Source organism: Nyctereutes procyonoides, unplaced genomic scaffold (genome assembly GCF_905146905.1).
Source record: "Nyctereutes procyonoides isolate TBG_1078 unplaced genomic scaffold, NYPRO_anot_genome, whole genome shotgun sequence".
In the NCBI taxonomy this organism is placed as follows: Eukaryota; Metazoa; Chordata; class Mammalia; order Carnivora; family Canidae; genus Nyctereutes; species Nyctereutes procyonoides.
Window position 1 is genome coordinate 27,760,959 of NW_026575042.1, and position 23,611 is coordinate 27,784,569.

The following is a 23,611-nucleotide window of genomic DNA, read 5'->3' on the forward strand; positions in this document are numbered from 1 at the left end:
TAGTATTTCAGGACTGTTATTTTTATACTAACTGGAAGACATCTGTATTTCAATGCAAAGTTAATTGAATACAGTAACAATAAAGCCATATTGTTGTTCCACCACTGAAGTGTTTTAAATAAGCCTAATACCTTCTTCCTTTTAAAAAAAAAAAAAATCTATTCTCTTATCAAGGTAACGTTGAGATCCTCAACTTTCTCATCTGCAAGACCTATTGATTAATAGGATCTGTATAAAAATCTGTAACTGCTCAAACCAGTATTCATACTTATATTTTCCTAGTACATCTAAGTCAAAGTATACAGAATGAATAATTTTTCCAAATATACTCATGCACTTCAAATATATAATAAAATTTAAGAAAAAACCCAAATCTATATCAAATTACTTCAAAATGTTAGCTTTCATATAAAATTGTTTAAAATGTTTACCTGCTTTATGCTAAAACTGGACACAGTATAAATCATTGTAGGATTGTTGGTGAGGTCTTCTGGTCGTACCCATTTGGAAAATGTAGCTTTTTGTTTAGGTGATAATGGTAGTTTGCCCCATCTATCACTGAGGTAATAATAAAAATTAAATACTACTACTACTACTACTACAATTAATCTTTAAAAATGACACAAAAACAAAATAAATAAATCTCTAGGAAATTTAATTTATCTGGCATAATGATCATAGCTATTCTTTTATCATCCTTAAATAACACTCTGGTCAAATCTGGCTCTTTACACTTAACCATGAATCCAGTCAATTGTTCATCTTATATTTATAACTGAAAACAGGAAAGGAACTAAATTCATTTATATTTACTTTAAGAATATAATTTAAAAGTTTAAGTTAGTATCATTATATTCAAGAAATTCAGTTTCAATAAAGTAGAACCATTAACAATAATACAGGCTAATTCAATTCAAAAGGACCTAGGAAAGTACAGATCTTTATGAGGGCTCTTGACAAATTCTTCTCTGCAAAGCTAGCAATAAGAGTAGCTAATTATTAATAACCATGTGCCAGACAGCATGCTAAAGTATTTTATATACACTATTCATTCAATCCTTAAAACAATTCCATTAAACCAAATATTTTTAAAAGTGATTAAATAACTTGTCAAGGTCATACAGCCAAATAATGGCAGAACTGGCATTTGAACCCAGGTCTCTGGCGGCATATCCACCATTTGTATCCCTTACTCTCTGACTGTACGTTGGGAATATACTGTGTAAATATTTCTCTAAAATTGATGTATAGCACAAAATAAAAAACATTTAACTTTCCTCAAAGCTCTTCTATAAGGTAACAGTCCTCAGGTTTCATAAGATTTCTAGAATAAGACAAAGCAATATAACATGTTTTTTTCCAAAAAATAGTGACTCTAGGTAAAAGGTGGTTTTGTGATATGTGATCTACAAACTCTTATATTGTTTTTTCATTAGAGGGTATCTGTAAATACTTAATAAACCAAGGTTTATGTAAGTTTCTTAGACTATCATATAAAACTTCTCAAACCTTCTGATGATCATGTCATAGAACACTAGTGTTCTAGGTGGCATTTTAGTACCTATATAGTAACAGTAGCTGATTGTAAATAGAAAGTGAGCTGAACAAATTTAGAATAATTTAAAGACAGGCATCACAAAATTTTAGAGGAAAATATAAAGTTAATTCAAATCTATAATCACTTTGTATTTTTAACCTGCCATATGAAAATATAGAGTAAATCCAAGATCCCTTAATATGTGTTTTTTCAAAAGTCATCACTGTTATCAAAATCAGTGTTCTAACTTTAAAGATACTAAAAATATTTTACAAATATAATTTATACTCAATATATTTACTTTAGGATTTAAAAATACGTGACCCAAACAGGAAAAAAATGTTTAAAAATCACTCAATCTTTCTAACCAAAGATTCATAAATTGTGGAGCCCTTTTTTATCAGTCTGTTACCTTTGAATTTTGAAATATTTACTGTTACTTATTCTTCTGAGTATTCTACCATAAAATAATCTAGAAAACAAGAAAGGAAAAATCTTCCTAATTAGAGTAATCTAGTATTTATTCTTGATTTTTCTATAAATTTAATTCAGCAAGTATTTACTAAGTACTCAACTAGATGCCAGACACTGCACTAGGTATTGGAGTGTAACTTAATTAAAACAGACATGTTCTCTGTCCTTACAGCACTTATAACCCAGGGTGGAGGACTGGCAGTAAGCAAGTAATCTTATACAAATTATGTAAAATTCCAACTGTTGACAGGTGCTATGCCTAAATTAAGGGAGTTTGCAGATATTTTACTGTTTCAATTATATTGTAAGCATTTCCCCATGTTTTTTGATTTCTCAAAAACTTGATTGTTCATGGTTGTATGGTATTAATCTTATAGATGTTCTGTTGTATGAGCACTAAAACCGTGATTTATCTTAATTTATTATACAGAGACTGGAACTTCAAGTTTACATCTCTGCTTGGATATAACCATTTAAGAACATATGAAAATAACTGATTCACACTTTCACAATTACAAAATTGATGAATCTTTTATAGAAATCTTTGACTAGATCTATAAACATTTTTTTGAAATTGTTTCCTAAACTGAAATTACTGGTTAAAGGAATAAACTTCTTGTTTATTTCAAACATTTTAAGTATCTGAAATGAACCAAACTTTGTAATATAATTTAGAATTTAACAAGATATTTGTCTATATTAACCCTTGTAACAGTATAACCAGCACTATTAAGCGCTTTATATATGTTTTAACTAATTTAATGATCACAAACACCATGAGGTAGATTCTATTATTATTTTACATCTGAGAGATTTAACAACTTGCCCAGCATCATACCAGATATGAAACTAGACAGTTTGGCTTTAGAATTTGTGCCCTTAACATCGATCAAATGCTATAGAGCTTCTCAGATACAAAAATTTCTTAGACTCCAATCAGTGACCAGCATATGATTGCCTGAATGAAAAAAATTAGGTTGATAACTCATTGGCTACATGTCTAACTTTTGCCCATCTAAGAACTGCAAAACACTAGAAAATGAGAAAGCAGCTATTTCGCTCTTTATAGAACCTTTTATATATTTGGTATATAATAAACATTCAACTCTCATTTTTTTCTAATAAATATAACACACTCATTGCAAAAATTCTGAAAAATTTTAAAGTTAAATCATCCAATTCTGCTATGTAGAGATAACCACTGTAAATATTTGATGTGTACTTTTACATCATTTTTTACATATCTATAAATACATGAAAAGAAAAAAAATACAGAAATTTTCCCAAAGAAAATACCCAAATTTTATATTTTTAAATTTGCTCAATTGCAAGCATTTTCTCTACATCTTTCTCTACATCTCTACATGTATTTTTTATTAGTAGCATAAACATTTACTGTAATAACATAGATGTGCCATTATTTAATCATTCCCATATTGTTGGATATTTAATTTGTTTCAGTAATTTTTGCTGTAACAGATGCTTTGATGAATGCTCTAATTTATTATATGCATCTTCAGTCAAATTTTTATTTCCTTAGAATTAGTAGAAGCTGGGAGTCATGAACAAAGTAACATTTTTAAGTATCTAACACAAGCTGTCACTATCCTGGAGAGCTGTTCTAATCAACATTTTCAAAATTAACCCTTTCTTGAACTGGATTTTTTTTTTTTTTTTAGTAAACAGCGACATCATCATTCCATTCCACTTTTCTACTTAATTTCTTTATTGCGTTTGCAGTTGTGATGCAAACACCAATTTGACAAATATTTACCGAGTACTTACTTTTTGTCAGGTACTGTGTTAGTGCAATGGTAGGCAAAAGGAGAGCCATGTGTGCCCATTTCCAGGCAAATGACAACACAGATACTCTTGCTATGTTTGTTGCCTTACCTTTTTCCCACAACTATACCCCTCTTCCACACCTTTTTATTACAAATTTCAATTTCAAGGCTACGAGTTAAATTGGATTTCAGAGTATGGAAAAACTACTGAAATATTAAAATTATCTGGGAAGTAAAAAGTACAATAGTGCTTACTTACCAGAAAGGCATTGGATAAGCAAAACGTTCCCTCAGATCAATACTCATGAAAGGAACATATTCTATACCATTTATTTTTGATGTTGTCCTATAAAACACAAGGAAATAAATCTAAAGTAAATGTTCAAGTTTACCTTAATTATCAATCTTATTTAAAATTTACATGACAAAGTACAGCACTATAATAAAATTAAAATAACCATCTCATGTTATCTTTATTTGAATAAAATTTTCACAAAATAGTTGAATACCAAAAAATAACTGATTCAATTCAATCCAGTAAGAGCTATTCTTTTAAGACTAGCATTCTACACAACTAAACTATGGTCTCAAGATAAACCTATTCTAAAAGTATGGAGAGTATCCCTGACATCAAGACACAAAACAAATTCTATCCTAAGCCAAAAGGGAGAAAGCAATTACCTAGTTACTTTGCAATTTAAAAAACATAACATTTACAATTCTGGAAAGTATTTTCTTCCTATCTTCTGGTTATGAGAATGAGGAATGGGCAGTACAAAAAGGAAGCTATGGCCACTTGACAAATTAAAGAAATGTAGTTTGTAGGAGCTTTGCTTATTTCGTGTGCACGTTTATTTGTATGTATCGACTATTTCCTTCTTCTGTTTCCTTCCCTCATTTTATTTAGAAGTGTAGTTGCAAGGCAGCTTCACAATTTAGCCTTAGGTAACAATATTCAGTGAGACTGACTTTAAGGACTAAATAATATAGTGAGCAATGGATACAATGACTGTGTATCCTTATTTTCAAAGGATGAGAACTTTTCACCTGTATGAGGATAGCTGAATTGCGTTAGGTAGAAATATAGGTTTTTTGTTATAGAATGAAATTCAAATGTGTATAGAAAGGAGCATAGGGATGCTGAGTAGCCTTAGTGTTGGAATGCTACTGTCTCTCAGCTCCAAAACCACCCTTCTTTGTCCTTTGTGTGTTATGGTGGGTCATATTAACTTTTCTACGCAAAATGAGTCACTTTAGTGTAAGAATTAAAATCTTCAGTAGGAAAAAAGAAAACTGCTTTCAGGTGGCTGCTACAATTGAAAGAACACTCTTGGCGTAATTTTAGGAAATTTAAACTGAGCAACTACAGGACTTGCACAGCTCTAGGCAGCTTGGATCTCCTCCAACTTAAGAGCAGTCACACTGGCTTGGAGATAAATCCCATCTACACTGGCTCAGAATGCAATTACAAGGATTTCCTCATCTTTGTTGTTCTGAATTTTTAATATCCCTTGAGGCTACTTCCAGACTCTGAGGTGGCAAATGTTTTCTGTAAAGGACCAGACAGTACATTGTTTTGGCTTTGCAATGAGGTCTCTGTCACATATTCTTCTGTTTTTTTGTTTTCTTTTTTTATAACCCTTTAAAGAACTGTAAAAACTTCATAGTTTCAGGCTTCCCTTTGCTGACCCAGGCCTACACTATTTCAAGGTAACAATTTTTTTCCCTTAGGACTCTGGTTACCAGTTGCATGGATTAAGAGCAGTCTGCCATAACTCTATTTTGCTCTTTGACTTTTGGTGCTCGATTTTAAAGGACACTAGGATTTTCAGAAAAATGGATGTCTGGTACAATTGCTAGAATTAAAATATATTAGCACAAATTTTAATTATTTCAAGTTATGGCTATATGACAATATAACTTATAATTTCATAATAAATTTTTTTTAAGATTTTATTTATTTATTCATAGAGATGCAGAGAGAGAGAGAGAGAGAGAGGCAGAGACACAGGCAGAGGGAGAAGCAGGCTCCATGCAGAGAGCCCGACGTGGGACTCGATCCCGGGACCCCAGGATCGTGCCCTGGGCTGCAGGCGGCGCTAAACCGCTGCGCCACCGGGGCTGCCCTATAATTTCATAATAAAACCACAACACACTGTAGTTAAGATGTGGTAACAAAAATAAAATTACCTGTATTGATTACGTTAACAAAATAACTCATTACAATGAATCATAAACTGATTTACCTGAGAACTTCTATTTCTTCTGCTGTATATCTCTGTCCTTGTGCATCACATGACTGAGGACTTATAAAGGGTTGAGGTCTTTCAAGGAAAGGACTAGTCCCTAGTGGGAAATGTGCTCTTGTTGGAGGTGGCTTTGGTTTGTTATTTGTTGACTTGATTTTGCATAATGGTTTTGTTAAAGGCTCACTCAATGCTTCTGCTCTATAATAGAAAGAGGTACAGAAAAATTGTTTTAGTTTTTCTTCTCAGATTTAAGTTTTCCAGAAAATAAAGTTTACTTCAAGAACCAGTCAAGCATTCCTAATGTAAAATTAGTGTATAAGATCCATACATACCAGCCAGCAGTTCACTTAAGCTACTTCCAAAAGTATTTCACAACTGATATACATTAATTGATATTAGCACTGTAACCTTAATTGAGTACTTATTGCATGTCGTATACTACGCAAGGTAAGGGGGAAACACAAGAAAGTAAAAAATGCAATCTCTTCTCTTAAGGGGTTTACAAGTTTTGTGGGGGAAAGAAAGACAACTGCATCAAAAGTGACAAATGCTAGAAGTATTACATGCGAGTGAATGTACAGCAGAAGATATTAACCTTAATAACCAAAAAAAAAAAAAGGGAGTGAGTCAAGGGAGGATTTTCTGAATTGATGTTTGAGCTGCAGAGTAGTTCACCTGGGGAGTGAGGGAGCATTCTAAGTAGAGAAAATAGCACATGCAGAAGTATGAAACAGCATAGCGAGTTATGATAACTTCAAAATAATGGGAGAAGACCCTGTGAAAAGTGCAAATGAGAGGCAGAAGGAGATGAGACCAGGGGAAAGAGTTGATCATGGAATGTCTCACATGATGTTCAAGGGAATTTTGGCTTTGTTTTGTCAAAGGTTCAGCAAGCTAAAAAAAACAGAAGTTCTTGAGGTCCACATGAGCTCCAGGAATCTTGTGAACACTCTGAAATTACATAAAATGCACATGAAAAAAATGTTATGTACATTTTTTCCTAGAAAGAGGATCCATAATTTTGAACAGACCCTCAAAGGAGCCAATGACTGACCCACCCCTCTGTGCTTAGGCAGCACTCAGAGGGTACTGGATGGTTATCCACATAGGTCATAAACATCACCTGACTAGTGAAAAAAGTGAAAATGGAGAAGATTACTATGTGTCAAGTGCCCATATTCTAATGTATTTGAAGACAAGCTAAATGTTAGATGATGACAATGAAAAGGAAGGATGACTGTTGTACCTCAATTAAAAAAAAGAAGGGCTGGGGGTGGTATAGCTACCTAGTCAGAACCTCAGAAGGAGGTAACTTTATTAATTCACGCTGTAACTACAAATGCAATTTTCATCCTTTTCCTTCATCTATAACACTCTTTAAGAAGTATAACTCTCTTGTGCGAATATGTTCATTCTCAAATACCTACTGAGCATATGTAGTATGTCTGGCACTCTGCTAGGTCATTATAGTACTGAACAAAACAGACAAAATTCTCTACACTCAGAGTTTACATGGAGGGTTGGAGGGTTCAAAGGGACATGGACACTAATAAACATGATAAATTGGTAAATTTCATATACCTTAGAAAGTGCTAAAGCTTTATGAAAGATTGTTAGAATAGAATAAACAGGAGGAAAATACTGGTGGAGATTCCATTTTAAATAAAATGGTCAGAGCAGGCTTAATTGAAAAGGTGACATTTGAGCAGAATTGAAGGAGCTACACATATGGTATAATTTGGGGTATGTGAATGACTGTAGGTCAACTCATTCTCAACTTCTCTACTTTTAATAGTAGCTCTGGAAGGCTCTCTGGAAGTTCTCCCCAGAAATCTGGTATTACACAACAGAGAGAAGCCTTCAACTTCAAGCATCATAATCACTGTCCTACACATAGCAAAAACTAAATAAAACAGGTCTTGACTGATTTGTTATTTCTTTAGTCTAAAGCAGGGAACTAGAGAGGAATAAATTCACCCATAGGAAGAAGGCAGACTTGCTCCAAATCTCAGCTTAAAGATGGGAAGTGTTACTATGAACTCTATGACACATATAGAGAAATCTGTCAAATTTAAGTGACACTGCTATCCATGGATAAGAACTTGAGTGAACAAAACTCACCTATCTAGTGCTTGTCGAGCCAACTGTTTCAGTTTATTTTGCAGAGTCTTATCAGCAGTTTCATAAGACTTAAGAGAAAGAGAGACAAATAATCTGAAGCATAATTTTTTCTTTGCCTGATCCATATTTCTAAACAAAAAACATATAATGGAATATATTTCTTCAAATAATGAGAGAACAAAGATGACAATTTGTTTTCATCAAAAGTATCATTTAAAATAGTGTTAAAAACTTGTCACTGAGGTGTGACACTTCATGTGGTGAATGAACCACCATGTAATAATAAGTACAAGTAATAAAAGTAACAAGAACATGGTGCCATGGAAAGCTGAGCAGCAGGAAACTCAGGAGACCAGCACTTACCTCCAGAAATCAGGCAAGATGGTTTCCCTGAAAAAAAAAAGCCAATCCTCTGACAATACTGAGAACACCACTATCATCTCACCTGATCTTCCTGTCAAATGCACTGCTCTTATGCACTAGATGCCCCTTAAAGCTAGCTGTCCTAACCAGGGTCCTCAGGAAGCACTAAAAGCCACTCAGCATATAGATTTTACACTGCAAATTAATAAAGCTCTCCCAAACCACTACCTTAGTTTTAAACATAAGAAATTTTTTAAAAAGGAGGAGGCTTATTCTAAATTCATACATTTGTGATGGTGATTTCTTCCTGTAATGTTAATTTTAGGTATATGGGTTTAAGCAGGTTAAAAAAGTGATACTCATAATGAAAAAGAATGTCTAAGGACTCAATCTTAAAACTGTCAATTTCTTAACAAAATGTTAAAAATCCATCATTATTTTTCTATTCATCATCTTTTAATGAAGAGTAACTTAATAACACATATTGATACAGTAATTAATTTCTTTAAGGAATTGTCACATAAAATTCATTAGTAAGAGAAATTTCTTAGCATAATTCCACCAAATTTAACTGGTAGCTATACATACGGTTTTTAGACAGAGATCTACGGCTTCAGTATATAATTCTATAGCATCTTCAACATTCCCTTTTTCATCTTCATCAAAAGCTTGTGTAACAAGGAAATGAGCACGTTCTAAGTCCAACTGATGTTTTGATTTCAAAGGATCAGCACTCTTTGACTGAACTAGGATAAGAAGAAAGCCGTTTAGATGAAATATTATCTATATATATGTATTTATATATCCAGGAAACAACACACCATTTTAATAAAGATACTCTTTATCAAAACTTTATTTTTCATTTTAAAAGCTTAGCAAGGTCAAAAAATAATCCTCACAAAATGACTAATTCTATCCTTTCAATCTGAATTTTAAGGCCTAAAAAAAAGTCCCCACTTGTTTGACTCATTACATAATGCACACCAGAGACCAAAAATACCAAAAGGAGTTATTAAAAAAAAAAAATTCCCCCTGAATCTCCCCTTACTAGCACTTTCTTCCTTTAAAAAAAAAGTCCTCCTCACATATTCCTGCCCCGCCCCCAAAGACAAAACAAAACTTAAGAAAATGTTAAGCCTAAAGAAACTTAATTGCATTTTAATGTAAATAAAATTTTCAATACAATTGTATAATACAATACCCTAGGCCTTGATGATAAAGTTCCTGCTGTTTCTTATTCATCTGAGTCCAGATTAAATAATCATACATTGGGCAGCCCGGGTGGTGCAGCGGTTTAGCGCCACCTGCAGCCTGGGGTGTGATCGATCCTGGAGACCCGGGATTGAGTCCCACATCGGGCTCCCTGAATGGAGCCTGCTTCTCCCTCTGCCTGTGTCTCTGCCTCTCTCTGTATCTCTCATGAACAAATAAATAAAATCTTTAAAAAAAAAATCATATATTTTTTCTGCTCTTTGAAATAATTATTTGTTTTTAATACATGAGTATTTCATCAAGGGACTTGTATCATGAATATTACAAAGATCTCTTACAATTAAACACTAAAAAGACAACTCCAATTTTAAAAGTGAGTGTGGTGATTAATCATATCAATTTGTGCCAACTCTACTGCGTACCCAGATACTTGGCTAGATATGGTTTCTAGATATGACTGAAGGGTGATTCTGAATGAAATTAACCTTTGAATTGGTAGGAAAAGCAGACTGTCCTCCCTGATGCGGGTGAGCAACATCTAATCGACTGAGGGGCTGAATAGAATAAAAAGACAGAAGAAGGGAGAATTTGCCCTCTCTGCCTGATTTTTTTTTTTTTTTTTTTTTTTAGTCTTTTCCTGTCCTTGGGACTGGCTCTCATACCATCAAACTCCCCTACTTCTCAGGCCTTTGGACTTGGAACTAAATAAACTATACTACTGGCTTTCCTGAGTAGTTCGTGCTTGCAGACTGCAGTGTGAGATTTCTTAGCTTACATAATGAGGTTCCATTATGAGCCAATTCCTTATATGAAATTTCTTTATATATATCCTATTGGTTCTTTTTTCTCTGGAGAACCCTGACTTAAATGGGCAGAGGGTCTGTATAACCATTTCTCCAAAGATGATATTCAAATGGCCAACTGGCTCAAGAGGAGATGCTCAACAACATTAGCCAGCAGGGAAATGCATACCAAAATCCCAAATGCCACCTTTATACCTGCTTGGGTGGCTAAAATTACAAAAGACAGAAAACAACAAATGTTGATAAGGATGTGAAGGAAACGGAATCCTCACATATCGCTGATGGAAATTTAAAATGGTATTGCCACTTAGGAAAACTTTTCAGCAGTTCCTCAGAAAATCAGACATAAAGCTAACCACATGACCCAGCAATTTCACTCCTGGGTTATGTATTAAAGAGAACGAAAAACTTATGTCCACACAAAAACATATACACAAACATCCAAAACAGTATTATTCACAATAGCCAAAAAGTGGAAACAAGAAAATGTCCATTAACTGACGAATGGATAAGTAATAAATGGTATATTGGTACAATGGCATTATTATTCAGCCACAGAAAGGAATGAAGTATTGATACATGTTACAACATAGATAAATCTTGAAAACACTATGCTAAATGAAAAAAGCCAGAAACCAAAGGCCATGTATTAGATGATTCCATTTACATGAAATGTCCATAATAGGCAACTCCAGGGAGATAGAAAATTGATTACTGGTTGCTAGGGGAAAGAGGGTAGAAGAATGGGGAATGACTGCTAATGGATAAGGTTTCTTTTGGGACAACAAAAAAGTTCTAAAATTAGTGGTGATGGTAGCACAACTCTAGAAATATACTAAAAACCATGAATTGTCTACTCTAAAAAGGTGAATTTTATGGTACATGAATTATATTTCAATAAAGTTTTTTTTTTTTTTTAAGATTTATTTATTCATGAGAGAGAGAGAGAGGCAGAGACACAGGCAGAGGCAGAGGGAGAAGCAGGCTCCATGCAGGGAGCCTGATGTGGGACACGATCCAGGGACCCCAGGATAACGCCCTGGGCCCAAGGCAGGTGCTAAACCGCTGAGCCACCCAGGAATCCCCCTCAATAAAGTTATTAAAAAAAAAAAAAGGCTTTACATTTTCTCTTAAAGATATGGTGGTGATCTTTTAGAACTTTAACTCTGCAACAACTCCCTGAAGTATGTGCTAATCCCTTTTACAAAATGAAGACACAAAAGCTCAAAAATGTTAAAATAGCTAGCCCATGGTTTCTCAGCCTCATACTACTAATGTGTTCAGCTGGAATAATTCTTTGCTGTAGACTAACCTGCGCTTTGGAGGATCGTTAGTAAGATCCCTGCCCTCTACTCAACTGGATGCCATAGTATACTCCCCACTTCTCCCTAATTTAAACCCCAAAAATCTTTCTAGACATTGCCAAAAATCTTCTGAGGTGCAAAAACTCTTCCCAGTTGAGAATAACTGACCTAGCCTAAGGTTTGGTAGCTACAAGTTACAATTTAGATCTTTTAATTCTAAGTCTAGCTATAATTTAGGTTTTTAATTCTAAGTCTTGAGCTATTTGTACTACACTGGTGAATTTCAAACTGTGTTACCCTTCCCCACCTAGAAATCAACCTATATCTCAAGAGTCTTCTGTCAGCAAAATTTGTTTTAAACATTGTTTGAAATATTAAAGAAACCATTTAACTCTAAAGATTACACTCCATAGATCAAACATTACGGGTCAAAAAGCTGGAAAAACAATTAAGGTATCTTATGCTTTGAAAATCCTTTGACCTTTATTTGTTTCAGTGCCAGGTCTTTATTCCTCAGGAGATTAGAGCTGTCACACTGTGTCTGAATATCATCTTTATAAATTTTTTTTTAAAGATTTTATTTATTTATTCATGAGAGACACACAGAGAGAAAGAGAGAGAGACAGGCAGAGACACAGGCAGAGGGAGAAGCAGACTTCCGAGGTGCAAAACCAGGGAGCCCGGGACTCCAGGATCACGCCCTGGGCTGAAGGTAGTGCTAAACCGCTGAGCCACCCAGACTGCCCACCCTTTATAAATATCTTATTTATAAATTTATTTGGCAGGGAAAATGGAGTTACTTTGAATTACATGGTACTTTGAATACATGCATCAGTATAACTCTGTATCAGCTGAGGCCTTGGATAGGTAGTTCACTGTTCCATACATCCAATTTCTGAGCACTGTCTTAAACTAAACTACCTTGTCCTTAATGGTACTGTCCTAACAAGAAACCCAATGATGGGATCATTTTTTTTCCTAAAGATGTGATTATAACTGCTTGTATCTACTCAGAGTAGTGGGAAGTAGCACAAAGTCCATCAGGGAATGCTGAATAAAGAGTCCACTAAGCTGCTTGTGGTTTTATTATACAGCCACAGAAATAAAGGGTAAAAAGAACCATTAGTGAGAAAAATGTATTTCTAAAACAAAATGTCAGGAGGTGATCACTTTCTTTTCTACCGATGTAAATAGCAGGTTTTGACAGGACCCACATACCTCTAATAATACTGTGGTCACTAAGTCGGTGTACTTGTTTCACAGCATTTGCAATACTGTTTACAAAAATAAAAACATGTTGTTCCAGGTCTCTACTTACATGTTGCTTTCCAAGATATGGTTTAAAAAAAAAAGTTTATTTAGCTGAGGTCTTCAGGTTGAGGATACTGATATAGAAGAGACTACAAACATATTGCTGAAGTCGTTGATACTAAAGAGTAAAGATGGTCCTTGAACAATGTGGGGGGTGAGGGACGCTAATGGAAATCTGCATGTTAACTTTTGACTCCCTAAAAACTTAATAGCCTACTGTTGATTGGAAGCCTTACCAATAACATAAGTTGATTAACACACATTTTGTATATATGTTATATACAGTATTCCTTATGATAAAATAACCTAGACATAAGAGAATATTAAGAAATCTTAAGAAAGGAAAAATACATTTACAGTACTGCAAAAAACCTGCATGTAAGTGACCTGCACAGCTCAAACCCCTGTTGTTCAACTGCAGTCATTTAATCTTAGTATCAGGAGACAGAATGTGACAGATATTTAAAAAGTAGATTTGAAAAGGGTCCTAATCCTGACTCTACCAATGATACAATTTGAAAGTAGGTAATTCACTATTTCTGTACCCCTGGGAAATTAGGAGATTAGCCTCTGTAAGGTTCTTATTCATAGATCTATCACTTATTTCCATATTATGACTCTTAAAGACATGATTACCAAAACAGAAACGAGTAGGAGTGAAGATCAAGATACAAAGATGAAAAAGGAAAGAGAAACACAAGGGACTAATATAACACTGTATATCAGCTATGTTTTAATAATTTAAAAAAGAAACACGGGAAAGGATGTGATGTGAGAGAAGAAAAAAGAAAAGAAAATGTTAGTAGTCCTTTACTAACCTGCTGAGTGCAAAGCCTGAACTCTTTCCAGATACTCATTTATTTTTTCTTGAATATGTTCTAGGCTTGATCCTGCCATCTCAGCATAAATTAAGGCTTGTGCAGCTTCCTAAAAAAAAAAAAAAAAAAAAAAAAAATCTAATAGATGAATTACAATTTGAATTTTCTCTACTGCTGCTAACTCACTATTGCTGTCTATGAATGATAAAAATGTCTTTAAGATAGTGCTAGGTGGGTTATATAACCCTCTAATACCTTTTCCCCAGTTCTCAATACTCAATTTTATCATACTGTCGAAAAATTACAAACTCAAAATAGAAAAGATTATAAACATTTTCGTAGCATAGCTTTACCGAAACAAGTTTTCTGCTTTCTTTTTCTTTATGCAATAAGTCAGCCTTAAAATCATATACCTTGAAAATATGAATTGAGCCTGAAAAGCTTAACAAGTATATAATAACAATACCAGTTCCTATTAGTTAATAATAATCAATAATCAATTAGTCAATGATAACCAACAGAATAAAATTAAATGTCCAAAGAAGACTATAAGAAATTATAAAGGTTAGGGTGCCTGGCTGGCTCAGTCAATAGAATATGCTACTCTTGATCTCAAGGTTGTTAAGCTGGAGCCCCATGCTGAGTGTAGAGATTACTTAAAAATAAAATTTAATTATAAAGGTTAAATATCTCACAATGGAAAGAAAATCTCTTTCTCCATAGAAAATATTACCAAAGGGTAACATATTTTAAAGCAGAGTTCAGTTGTATGAAATCAACTTACTTTAACTAAGAAAGCCTGGATTCATCATCCAGTTTTTCTCAAACTCCCAACAGCCAGTTATGCTGTGGCCAATGAGGAAGAGCCTCACTCTCCCCTTCACCATTCCAGGATAACAGGTTACCAATGTTGCAGGGAGAAGAACCACAGAGAGATTTCTCCAAAGTAATAATACCTTCTCAGCAACAACCTAAGCATGTGTACTTCACAGAGGCTGATGCCTAATTGTTGGTTCCAAAGAAGCCAGCCATTTACTGAACATCTAACTTTTTGAATCCAGTTGTCAGAGCACATACTGTTTCACTGAACTTAACAAAATCAGGAAGAAGAGTCTGGTTTTGATCTAAATAAAAATTCATTGAAAGGCTGCAAGAGAAGGAAAGATGATTTCCTCAGACTCTAACAGACATTTCATGGGAGGAAAATATAAGTTTACACGTACGTAATCATTAAACATTTTACCTTATATACTATTATCTAAATACCGATGTTATACATATATTTCACACCTCCAATGATCTTGCATGTAAGTACTGACACTTAAATAATTATCTTGGTTAAAAGAAACAAAGCCAACTAAAAAACTGTTGACATCAATTTTATTTTACTCATTTAACTTATATTTGAAAATGACAATTAGGAAACCCTTCACAGAAAAGTAGGAAGACAAGAAAAGGCTAAAGATCTGGCAAAGCTTATATAAACAGTTCTTGGAAGCACAACCACTTTTCTTTCTCAAGGATAAAAAACTCTGCATAATGACATGTAGTCCAATCATATAGCAAAACTCTTGCAGTACACAGTATTTTCTTTTGCTCTACACAAAGCAATTTTATATGGTGCGATTTTAACCTATGAAATCTTGTCAGTTATTTCACAAAACTAAAACACGCAGAGTTTTACTTTTAAAGAAATACCACCTTCACGAAATTGTCCCAAAAGTCCAAAAGTAAGAATTCTGAAACACACCAAAAGTCTCTAGATATAGATTATAAAATGAAGGCAATAGAATAATAATATGAGAAAAAAAAACACATGACTGATAGTATATACATTCACGTAAAAAAAAATTATGACTACTGTATTATCAAAGCACATTCTCTAAAAAAGTGACAATATCACCAGGATACAGCTACCTCCACAAGGAGACAGAGGGCATGGCTAGAGCTGGAGAGGTGTATTTGCAAATCCTCGGGATTAGGGGAGCAGAGGGGACTGTGGGAGAGCATATCCTTTCCTAATTCCGCCCCTAGTAACTTACCCAAAAGAAACAGCCAGGAAATGTATAAAGCATTAGTTACCGACCTTAAGCACACCGCTACTTACGACACTGAAAAACCAAAAATGAATCTAAACACCCATCAGTTTGTAAACTGCCTATGGCACATTCTCATAACGAAATACCACGCACCCGCCGTTAGCTTATGTTAAACAAGCAACTTTGCCTTTTTAAAAGCTTGAATACGAAGAACAGGTTAAAAAAAAATAGTACAAATGGTACAATCCAAGTTTGTCTTACGTATTGATGAGCTGAATCACCACGTTGCTCACTTGAGGCTAATGTCACGTCCTACGTCAACTATAAATTTTTCCCTAAGGTGTCTATGTAAATACGCGTAAACAAACACACAACCAAGTACAAAGGCATATTAAATGCCAGGATAAGCGCCGTATCATTCTTTCTAGAAATCGTCTTGTGTTCAATGAACGTGCGTTACTTTAGTGTGTATCTGAGACCCCTCCCCCCCGGCCCTAAATCAGAGCCCAGGGACGGCGAGAATCAGCTGCTTACCTACCCCACCGAACTACTGCGGCCGTCCGGGGCTCAGCGGTGGGGACACCCGCCATCAAGACGGCAACCGGAGAGGCGGCGGCTCCCCCGCCTCGGCCAAGCCTCCCCACGGGGGCAGGAGCCGGGTCGCCCGTGCCCGGGAAAGGAGCGCCGCGGACCAGGAACAGGGGAAAGCGAAGCCCAGGCGCCCTGCCGCCCGCACGGACCCGCCCCTTCGCCTCCCCCACAGCGCAGCAGGCCCGGCCCTACCTTGTAGTAAAACACCGCCTCGGAGTAGCGACCCTCTTGGTCGCGCTGCACCGCCAGCCGGGCGAACTGCACGGCGTCCCGCTCCAGCGCCGTGGCGTCCATGGCGCCGGAGCCCCGCACCCGCGGAGGGAGGCAGCGAGGGAAGGCCCGACGCACCAAGGCTTTCCGCCGACGGCGGCACCGCCGGGAGGCGGGCCCGAGGACGCCGTGAAGAGAGCAGCCAGGTTTGTCCTCCGCGGCCGAGGGACGAGAGCGGGCCTCCCGCGCCAGGGCCCGCTGCGACACCCGTCTGCCTCGGGGCCGCCCCCCATCCAGGCAGCCGCATTCCCCCGCCCCGCCTACCGGCTCCACTGCGCAGGCGCAGCCTGGCCCTCGGGCGTTTCTACGGAGATGGGGCGGCAAAAGCCGGGCTCGCGATAGTACGTGTGGGGTGGGCGGGGCCTGGCCTGGTGACCGCCGGCGCGCACGTGATCGCCAGGGCTCCCGGGATTGGGCAGGCGAAAGCAGAGTGTGGTCCCGGCTTTGCGGATGTGGCACTTGGCACGGCGGCTGTCGCTGGCAGCCCTTGATGCGCATGCGGGTGTGTGTGTGTGTGTGTGTGTGTGTGTGTGTGTGTGTAGTGCCAGTGCGGCCCTTGATGCGCATGCGTGTGTGTGTGTGTGTGTGTGTGTATAGGGCCAGGTGCGGCCCTTGATGCGCATGCGGATGTGTGTGTGTAGTGCCAGGTGCGGCCCTTGATGCGCATGCGGGTGTGTGTGTGTGTGTGTGTGTGTGTGTGTGTGTGTGTGTAGTGCCAGGTGCGGCCCTTGATGCGCATGCGGATGTGTGTGTGTGTGTAGTGCCAGGTGCGGCCCTTGATGCGCATGCGGGTGTGTGTGTGTGTGTGTGTGTGTATGTGTGTGTGTGTGTAGTGCCAGGTGCGGCCCTTGATGCGCATGCGTGTGTGTGTGTGTGTGTGTGTGTGTGTGTAGGGCCAGGTGCGCATGCGTGTGTGTGTGTGTGTGTGTGTGTGTAGGGCCAGGTGCGCATGCAGGTGTGTGTGTGTGTGTATGTAGGGCCAGGGAATAACACTTTTCATCTGGACTTTTTAAAAATTAGGGACACGACAAAAGGATACTCTCTAATAACATTTGTTTTCCACAAACTCGATCGTAACCCTGTATACCCTCCGCACCCCAGTGTATTTATGGGTGGAATTGTCAACAAACGAGGCAATATATGTTCACTTGCGTATCCTTTGGTCAACTTAATGCTATTGTAATTAACCACTTAATTAGGTGATTATTTGGTTAATATCTTTCTCCTTTAAAATTGGATTCAGCAATAATAGAAATGAACTAGTGATAGGCAACACAGTGTGCCTGGAAAGTCGAAATTGAATCCTAATAATTCAAAGCAGCAAGACACAAGCGTGCATACTGCATGGCTCTTGTTAAGAAGTACTACAAAAGCCAAATCTAATCAATAGTATTAGAAATCAGATCCATGATTGGGGAGGGATACAAGGGAAACTATTGGTGATGGGAATGTTTTATGACTTGGTGATGGTGCCAAAATGTATACATTTGTCAATACCCATTAAACTCCACGTTTTATTTTTAGTTTTTATTTTTCTGAATTTTTAAAAGATTTATTTATTTGAAAGAGAGTGCAGGTGTGGGGGCGGGTAGAAGGAGGAGGAGCAGAGGGAGTGAGAGGGAGGGGGAGGGAATCTCAAGCCGACTTCACAGCTGACCTGGAGCCTGAGCAGGTGTCTGTCTCACCCCCTCAGTCATGACCCAGAGATCACCATGAGATGGGAAATCAACCCACTGAGCCACCCAGGCGCCCCTAAATTCTACATTTTAAGTGTGTGATTTAATTTTCTTCTTCTTATTATTTTTTAAAGATTTTATTTGTTTATTCATGAGAGACACACAGAGAGAGGCAGAGACACAGGCAGAGGGAGAAGCAGGCTTCCTGCAGGGAGGTGGATGCAGGACTCCATCCCAGGACCCTGGGATCTTGCCCTAAACCCAAGGCACACACTCAACCACTGAGCCACCCAGGCATCCCTAATTTTCTTCTTAATGGTACTTTAATAATCTTTTTTTAGTCATAGCCTGCATTTAAATGGGGCTCTCATTTCTTAGTTTCTTTAACTCTTCACATTTAATGAAATTATTAACTAACTGAGCTGTTGTAATAAGCACAAGTATTGGACTCTGTGGAACACCTGGGTAGCTCAGTAGGTTAAGTGTCTGCCTTCAACTCTGGTGGTGATCCCTGAGTCCTGGGATCAAGCACCACATTGGGCTCCCTGCTCAGCCAGGAGTCTGCTTCTCCCTCTGCCCCTCCCCCTGCTCATGCTATATCTCAAATAAATAAATAAAATCTTAAAAAAAAGAATTTGATTCTGTGCCTGGCACAAAGATAGTTCTTATCATTAGCTATGACAGTCTTATAACTGAAGCAGGGATGGTTTCTGTCTTTACCAGTTTTATGCTAGTCTTGGTCTAGCATAGACCAAGCCTTGGTCCAGAACAGGTGTTCAGCAAGTATTTTAAAACATGAATGAGTGAACTCCCCTCCGAAATATATTCATTGTGACTCCCTGATCTTGGTTCTGGGAATGAGGTAGAAATTCCTGAGTACAGATTAGAAGGACCTGCAGAAAATGAGCTCAGGCCATATTCCCAAGGTATTTATAGTCACTGTCTTGCAAAAACTGACCACAAGAATCAAAAGACCCCGAATAGCCAGGGGAATTTAAAAAAAGAAAACCATATCTGGGGGCATCACAATGCCAGATTTCAGGTTGTACTACAAAGCTGTGGTCGTCAAGACAGTGTGGTACTGGCACAAAAACAGACACATAGATCAATGGAACAGAATAGAGAACCCAGAAGTGGACCCTGAACTTTATGGTCAACTAATATTCGATAAAGGAGGAAAGACGATCCACTGGAAGAAAGACAGTCTCTTCAATAAATGGTGCTGGGAAAATTGGACATCCACATGCAGAAGAATGAAACTAGACCACTCTCTTGCACCATACACAAAGATACACTCAAAATGGATGAAAGGTCTAAATGTGAGACAAGATTCCATCAAAATCCTAGAGAACACAGGCAACACCCTTTTTGAACTCGGCCACAGTAACTTCTTGCAAGATACATCCACGAAGGCAAAAGAAACAAAAGCAAAAATGAACTATTGGGACTTCATCAAGATAAGAAGCTTTTGCACAGCAAAGGATACAGTCAACAAAACTAAAAGACAACCTACAGAATGGGAGAAGATATTTGCAAATGACGTATCAGATAAAGGGCTAGTTTCCAAGATCTAGAAAGAACTTATTAAACTCAACACCAAAGAAACAAACAATCCAATCATGACATGGGCAAAAGACATGAAGAGAAATCTCACAGAGGAAGACATAGACATGGCCAACATGCACATGAGAAAATGCTCTGCATCACTTGCCATCAGGGAAATACAAATCAAAACCACAATGAGATACCACCTCACATCAGTGAGAATGGGGAACATTAACAAGGCAGGAAACCACAAATGTTGGAGAGGATGCGGAGAAAAGGGAACCCTCTTACACTGTTGGTGGGAATGTGAACTGGTGCAGCCACTCTGGAAAACTGTGTGGAGGTTCCTCAAAGAGTTAAAAATAAACCTGCCCTACGACCCAGCAATTGCACTGTTGGGGATTTACCCCAAAGATTCAGATGCAATGAAACGCCGGGACACCTGCACCCCGATGTTTCTAGCAGCCATGTCCACAATAGCCAAACTGTGGAAGGATCCTCGGTGTCCAATCGAAAGATGAATGGATAAAGAAGATGTGGTTTATGTATACAATGGAATATTCCTCAGCCATTAGAAACGACAAATACCCACCATTTGCTTCAATGTGGATGGAACTGGAAGGTATTATGCTGAGTGAAGTAAGTCAATCGGAGAAGGACAAACATTGTATGTTCTCGTTCATTTGGGGAATATAAATAATAGTGAAAGGGAATATAGGGGAAGGGAGAAGAAATGTGTGGGAAATATCAGAAAGGGAGACAGAACATAGAGACTCCTAACTCTGGGAAACGAACTAGGGGTGATGGAAGGGGAGGAGGGCGGGGGTGGGGGGTGAATGGGTGACGGGCACTGAGGGGGGCACTTGACGGGATGAGCACTGGGTGTTATTCTGTATGTTGGCAAATTGAACACCAATAAAAAATAAATTTATTATTAAAACTGACCACAAGCTATAGCAGGCAAATGCAGTTTTACTCACAAGAGGATTTCTATGTCTAATGTTCTTTCTTTCATTATAGCTTATAGAATTCCTGATCTATTTATTTATTCATGAGAGACACAGAGAGAAGCAGAGATATAAGCAGAGGGAGAAGCAGGCTCCCTGCAAGGAGCTGGATGTGGGACTCAATCCCAGATGCCAGGATCATGACCTGAGCCAAAGGCAGATGCTCAACCACTGAGCCACCCAGGCATCCCAGAATTCCTCATCTATATCAGGGGAAGCCTTTCCCTGCACTCTTAGGTAGTTGTGGTCCCTTCCCATACATATTCATTTATTCCCTGTATATTTGATCTTATTCCTTATTTATCTATTCAGTGAATATTGGACACCTACTTTATGCCAGGTACAGAGCTACACACTGAAGACACAAAGACAAGAGAGAGCGAGATAAGGCAGGGTAAAGGCAAGTTGAAGCTTCCAAATAACTGTAGTCACAACAAAACGGAGTTTTCTAATCCATAAACATAGTAAATCTCTTCCTGTGTTCCAATCTTCTTTATCTCAGCAATGTTGTATTGTACACAGATCTTGCATATTGTGGAATACATTTATCTCTAGGTATTTCATATTTTAATGCTATTCTAAATTATGTTGCCCAGTTTCAATTGTTTTCAGTAATATGTAGGAATAAAACTAGTACTCATATATTGACTTTGTATTGGGTAGTCACGAATTATCTGGAAATCTTGAGAGTTCAGTAGTGGAGTCTCATGACAGGCCATCTCTGTGGATGGTCGCCAGGTTGTCCAAGCGCGCCTCCGCCTGAGGCCAGGTCTGTGACACGTGCCACCATTGAATTTGTCCAATGTTAAAGGACTCAAAGCTACTTGGTCCAAATGCCCTCATCCTGCACGATGACAGCCCACCCACAAGGAAAGCTGGAACAGACCCAGAGAGAGTGTGAGCTCCAGAAGACACTGGTCAGCACACAAGCTCCTGCTTAGAAAGAAGCCCCAGGCTGTTGATTGTCGAATTCCTTGCCTCCCTTCCTACAAATGGCTTCACAGTCAAAGCAGCCAAATCAAGAAGCAACAAAAGTTTGAAATCCAGGCTTGCAAAGGCCTTTGGAGTTAGCACTGCCCTGGGAGGCTGTAGGCAGAAGAGAGAATATTATCAGTAGCAGTAGCTTATTACTCTGTTAAAAGCTGCTTAGCCTGGTGATGGTAGTTTTTTACTTCAGTCAACAAATGCTAAGAATTCTGTTGACCAGACATTGAGTATTAGAGCAAAGTGACTGAAGCAGTTCACACTGTAGTGAGTAGGAAGTGCATGAGCCAATGATTCAAACACCATTTGATAATTGGTAAGGGAGAGGGAAGTCAGGGCTGGGAGGGCCAGAGGAGCAGCATCTCCATCAGCCTGGGGAGTCTCACACCACATCCCAGAGGAAGGCAGAGAAGAGCAAAGCAGAGAGGAAGAGAGGGATGTTTCAGGCTCAGTATGAGGCAGGTGTGGAGCCCAGGGTACAGAGAGGATCACCATCTATTGGTATAGCTGTGGGGAAGGGATGGGCATGAGACTGGACTGAGGCAGTGCTCCTCACAGCTTGGCTGAATCAGGATCCCCTGGGGTCACACCCAAAATGATGGGCTCTACCCCTAGGGCTCTTCTGACTCAGGAGGTCTAGGCAGGGAGGGCCCTCAAATGTGACAGGTTCCCAGACGCTGCTGGTGCTGCTGCTGGTGCTGCTGCTGGTGCTGGTGCTTCTGGTGCTGCTGGTGCAGAAAGCACACTTTGAGAATGACTGTTCTAGATTTAAAGAGGAGACATGGGAAGCTCAAGGTCTGTTCCCAGCCAAGACTCTTGACCATAGCTCCATGGCCTCATGGCGTTGAACTTCCAGTGCTCAGGGACAGGGTGTGTCATGCTAATGAGGCTAGGACAAGGGTAAGTCTCCTGTCTGCTATGCTGAGTCCATGTTTTTGAACTTTTCTTCTTTTATAAGCTCTTGCTCTGCAACCCTTCAAGCTGTTTTGGCTTTTGGTCCTGCAGTGTGTCTGAACACTGCTTTTCCAGGCTCTACCACCATATGTCTTGTAAGGAGACAAAGTTTTTATGAGTTACCTAGGTGCAGGTGGATAGCCCTGAGGTGCTCTCACACTCCCTCCAGACTGTATTCCTGATGCCTGACTTCTTATAAAAACTGTCCAATTTCACTCACCTGCTTTCCGTCCCACATAAAAGGAAAATGGAATAATTTGTGCATTTGTGTAAGTTAGGGCTTGGAATTAGGCACAAGCCTTGTTTTTTTTTTAATTTTTATTTATTTATTTATGATAGTCACACAGAGAGAGAGAGAGAGAGAGAGAGAGAGAGGCAGAGGGAGAAGCAGGCTCCATGCACCGGGAGCCCGATGTGGGATTCGATCCTGGGTCTCCAGGATCGCACCCTGGGCTAAAGGCAGGCGGTAAACCACTGCGCCACCCAGGGATCCGAGGCACAAGCCTTGTACCCACGATAGCCTGCTATCATGACCTGGCTTCCCCAGACACTTCTAGGTCTCTGGCTAT

General features: G+C 38.4%; 1 protein-coding gene across 2 annotated transcripts in view; it reads right to left on the bottom strand.

Moving 5' to 3' along the window:
- CAPN7 (calpain 7) overlaps positions 1–17,139 on the bottom strand; it is a 40,521-nt gene extending 23,382 nt beyond the window's left edge. Inside the window, exons 1-7 of one of the 2 annotated variants that reach the window (XM_055321098.1) lie at positions 16,799–17,139; positions 13,977–14,085; positions 9,117–9,274; positions 8,166–8,233; positions 6,042–6,242; positions 4,055–4,141; positions 432–558 (exon numbers count right to left, since the gene is read on the bottom strand). In XM_055321098.1, coding sequence (XP_055177073.1) covers positions 432–558; positions 4,055–4,141; positions 6,042–6,242; positions 8,166–8,233; positions 9,117–9,274; positions 13,977–14,085; positions 16,799–16,900 — 852 coding nt within the window. In that variant the 5' untranslated portion in view covers positions 16,901–17,139. The remainder of the gene's footprint in view (positions 1–431; positions 559–4,054; positions 4,142–6,041; positions 6,243–8,165; positions 8,234–9,116; positions 9,275–13,976; positions 14,086–16,798) is intronic. The other variant, XM_055321097.1, reaches the window with a different exon arrangement.
- Between the last annotated feature and the right edge of the window lie 6,472 nt (positions 17,140–23,611).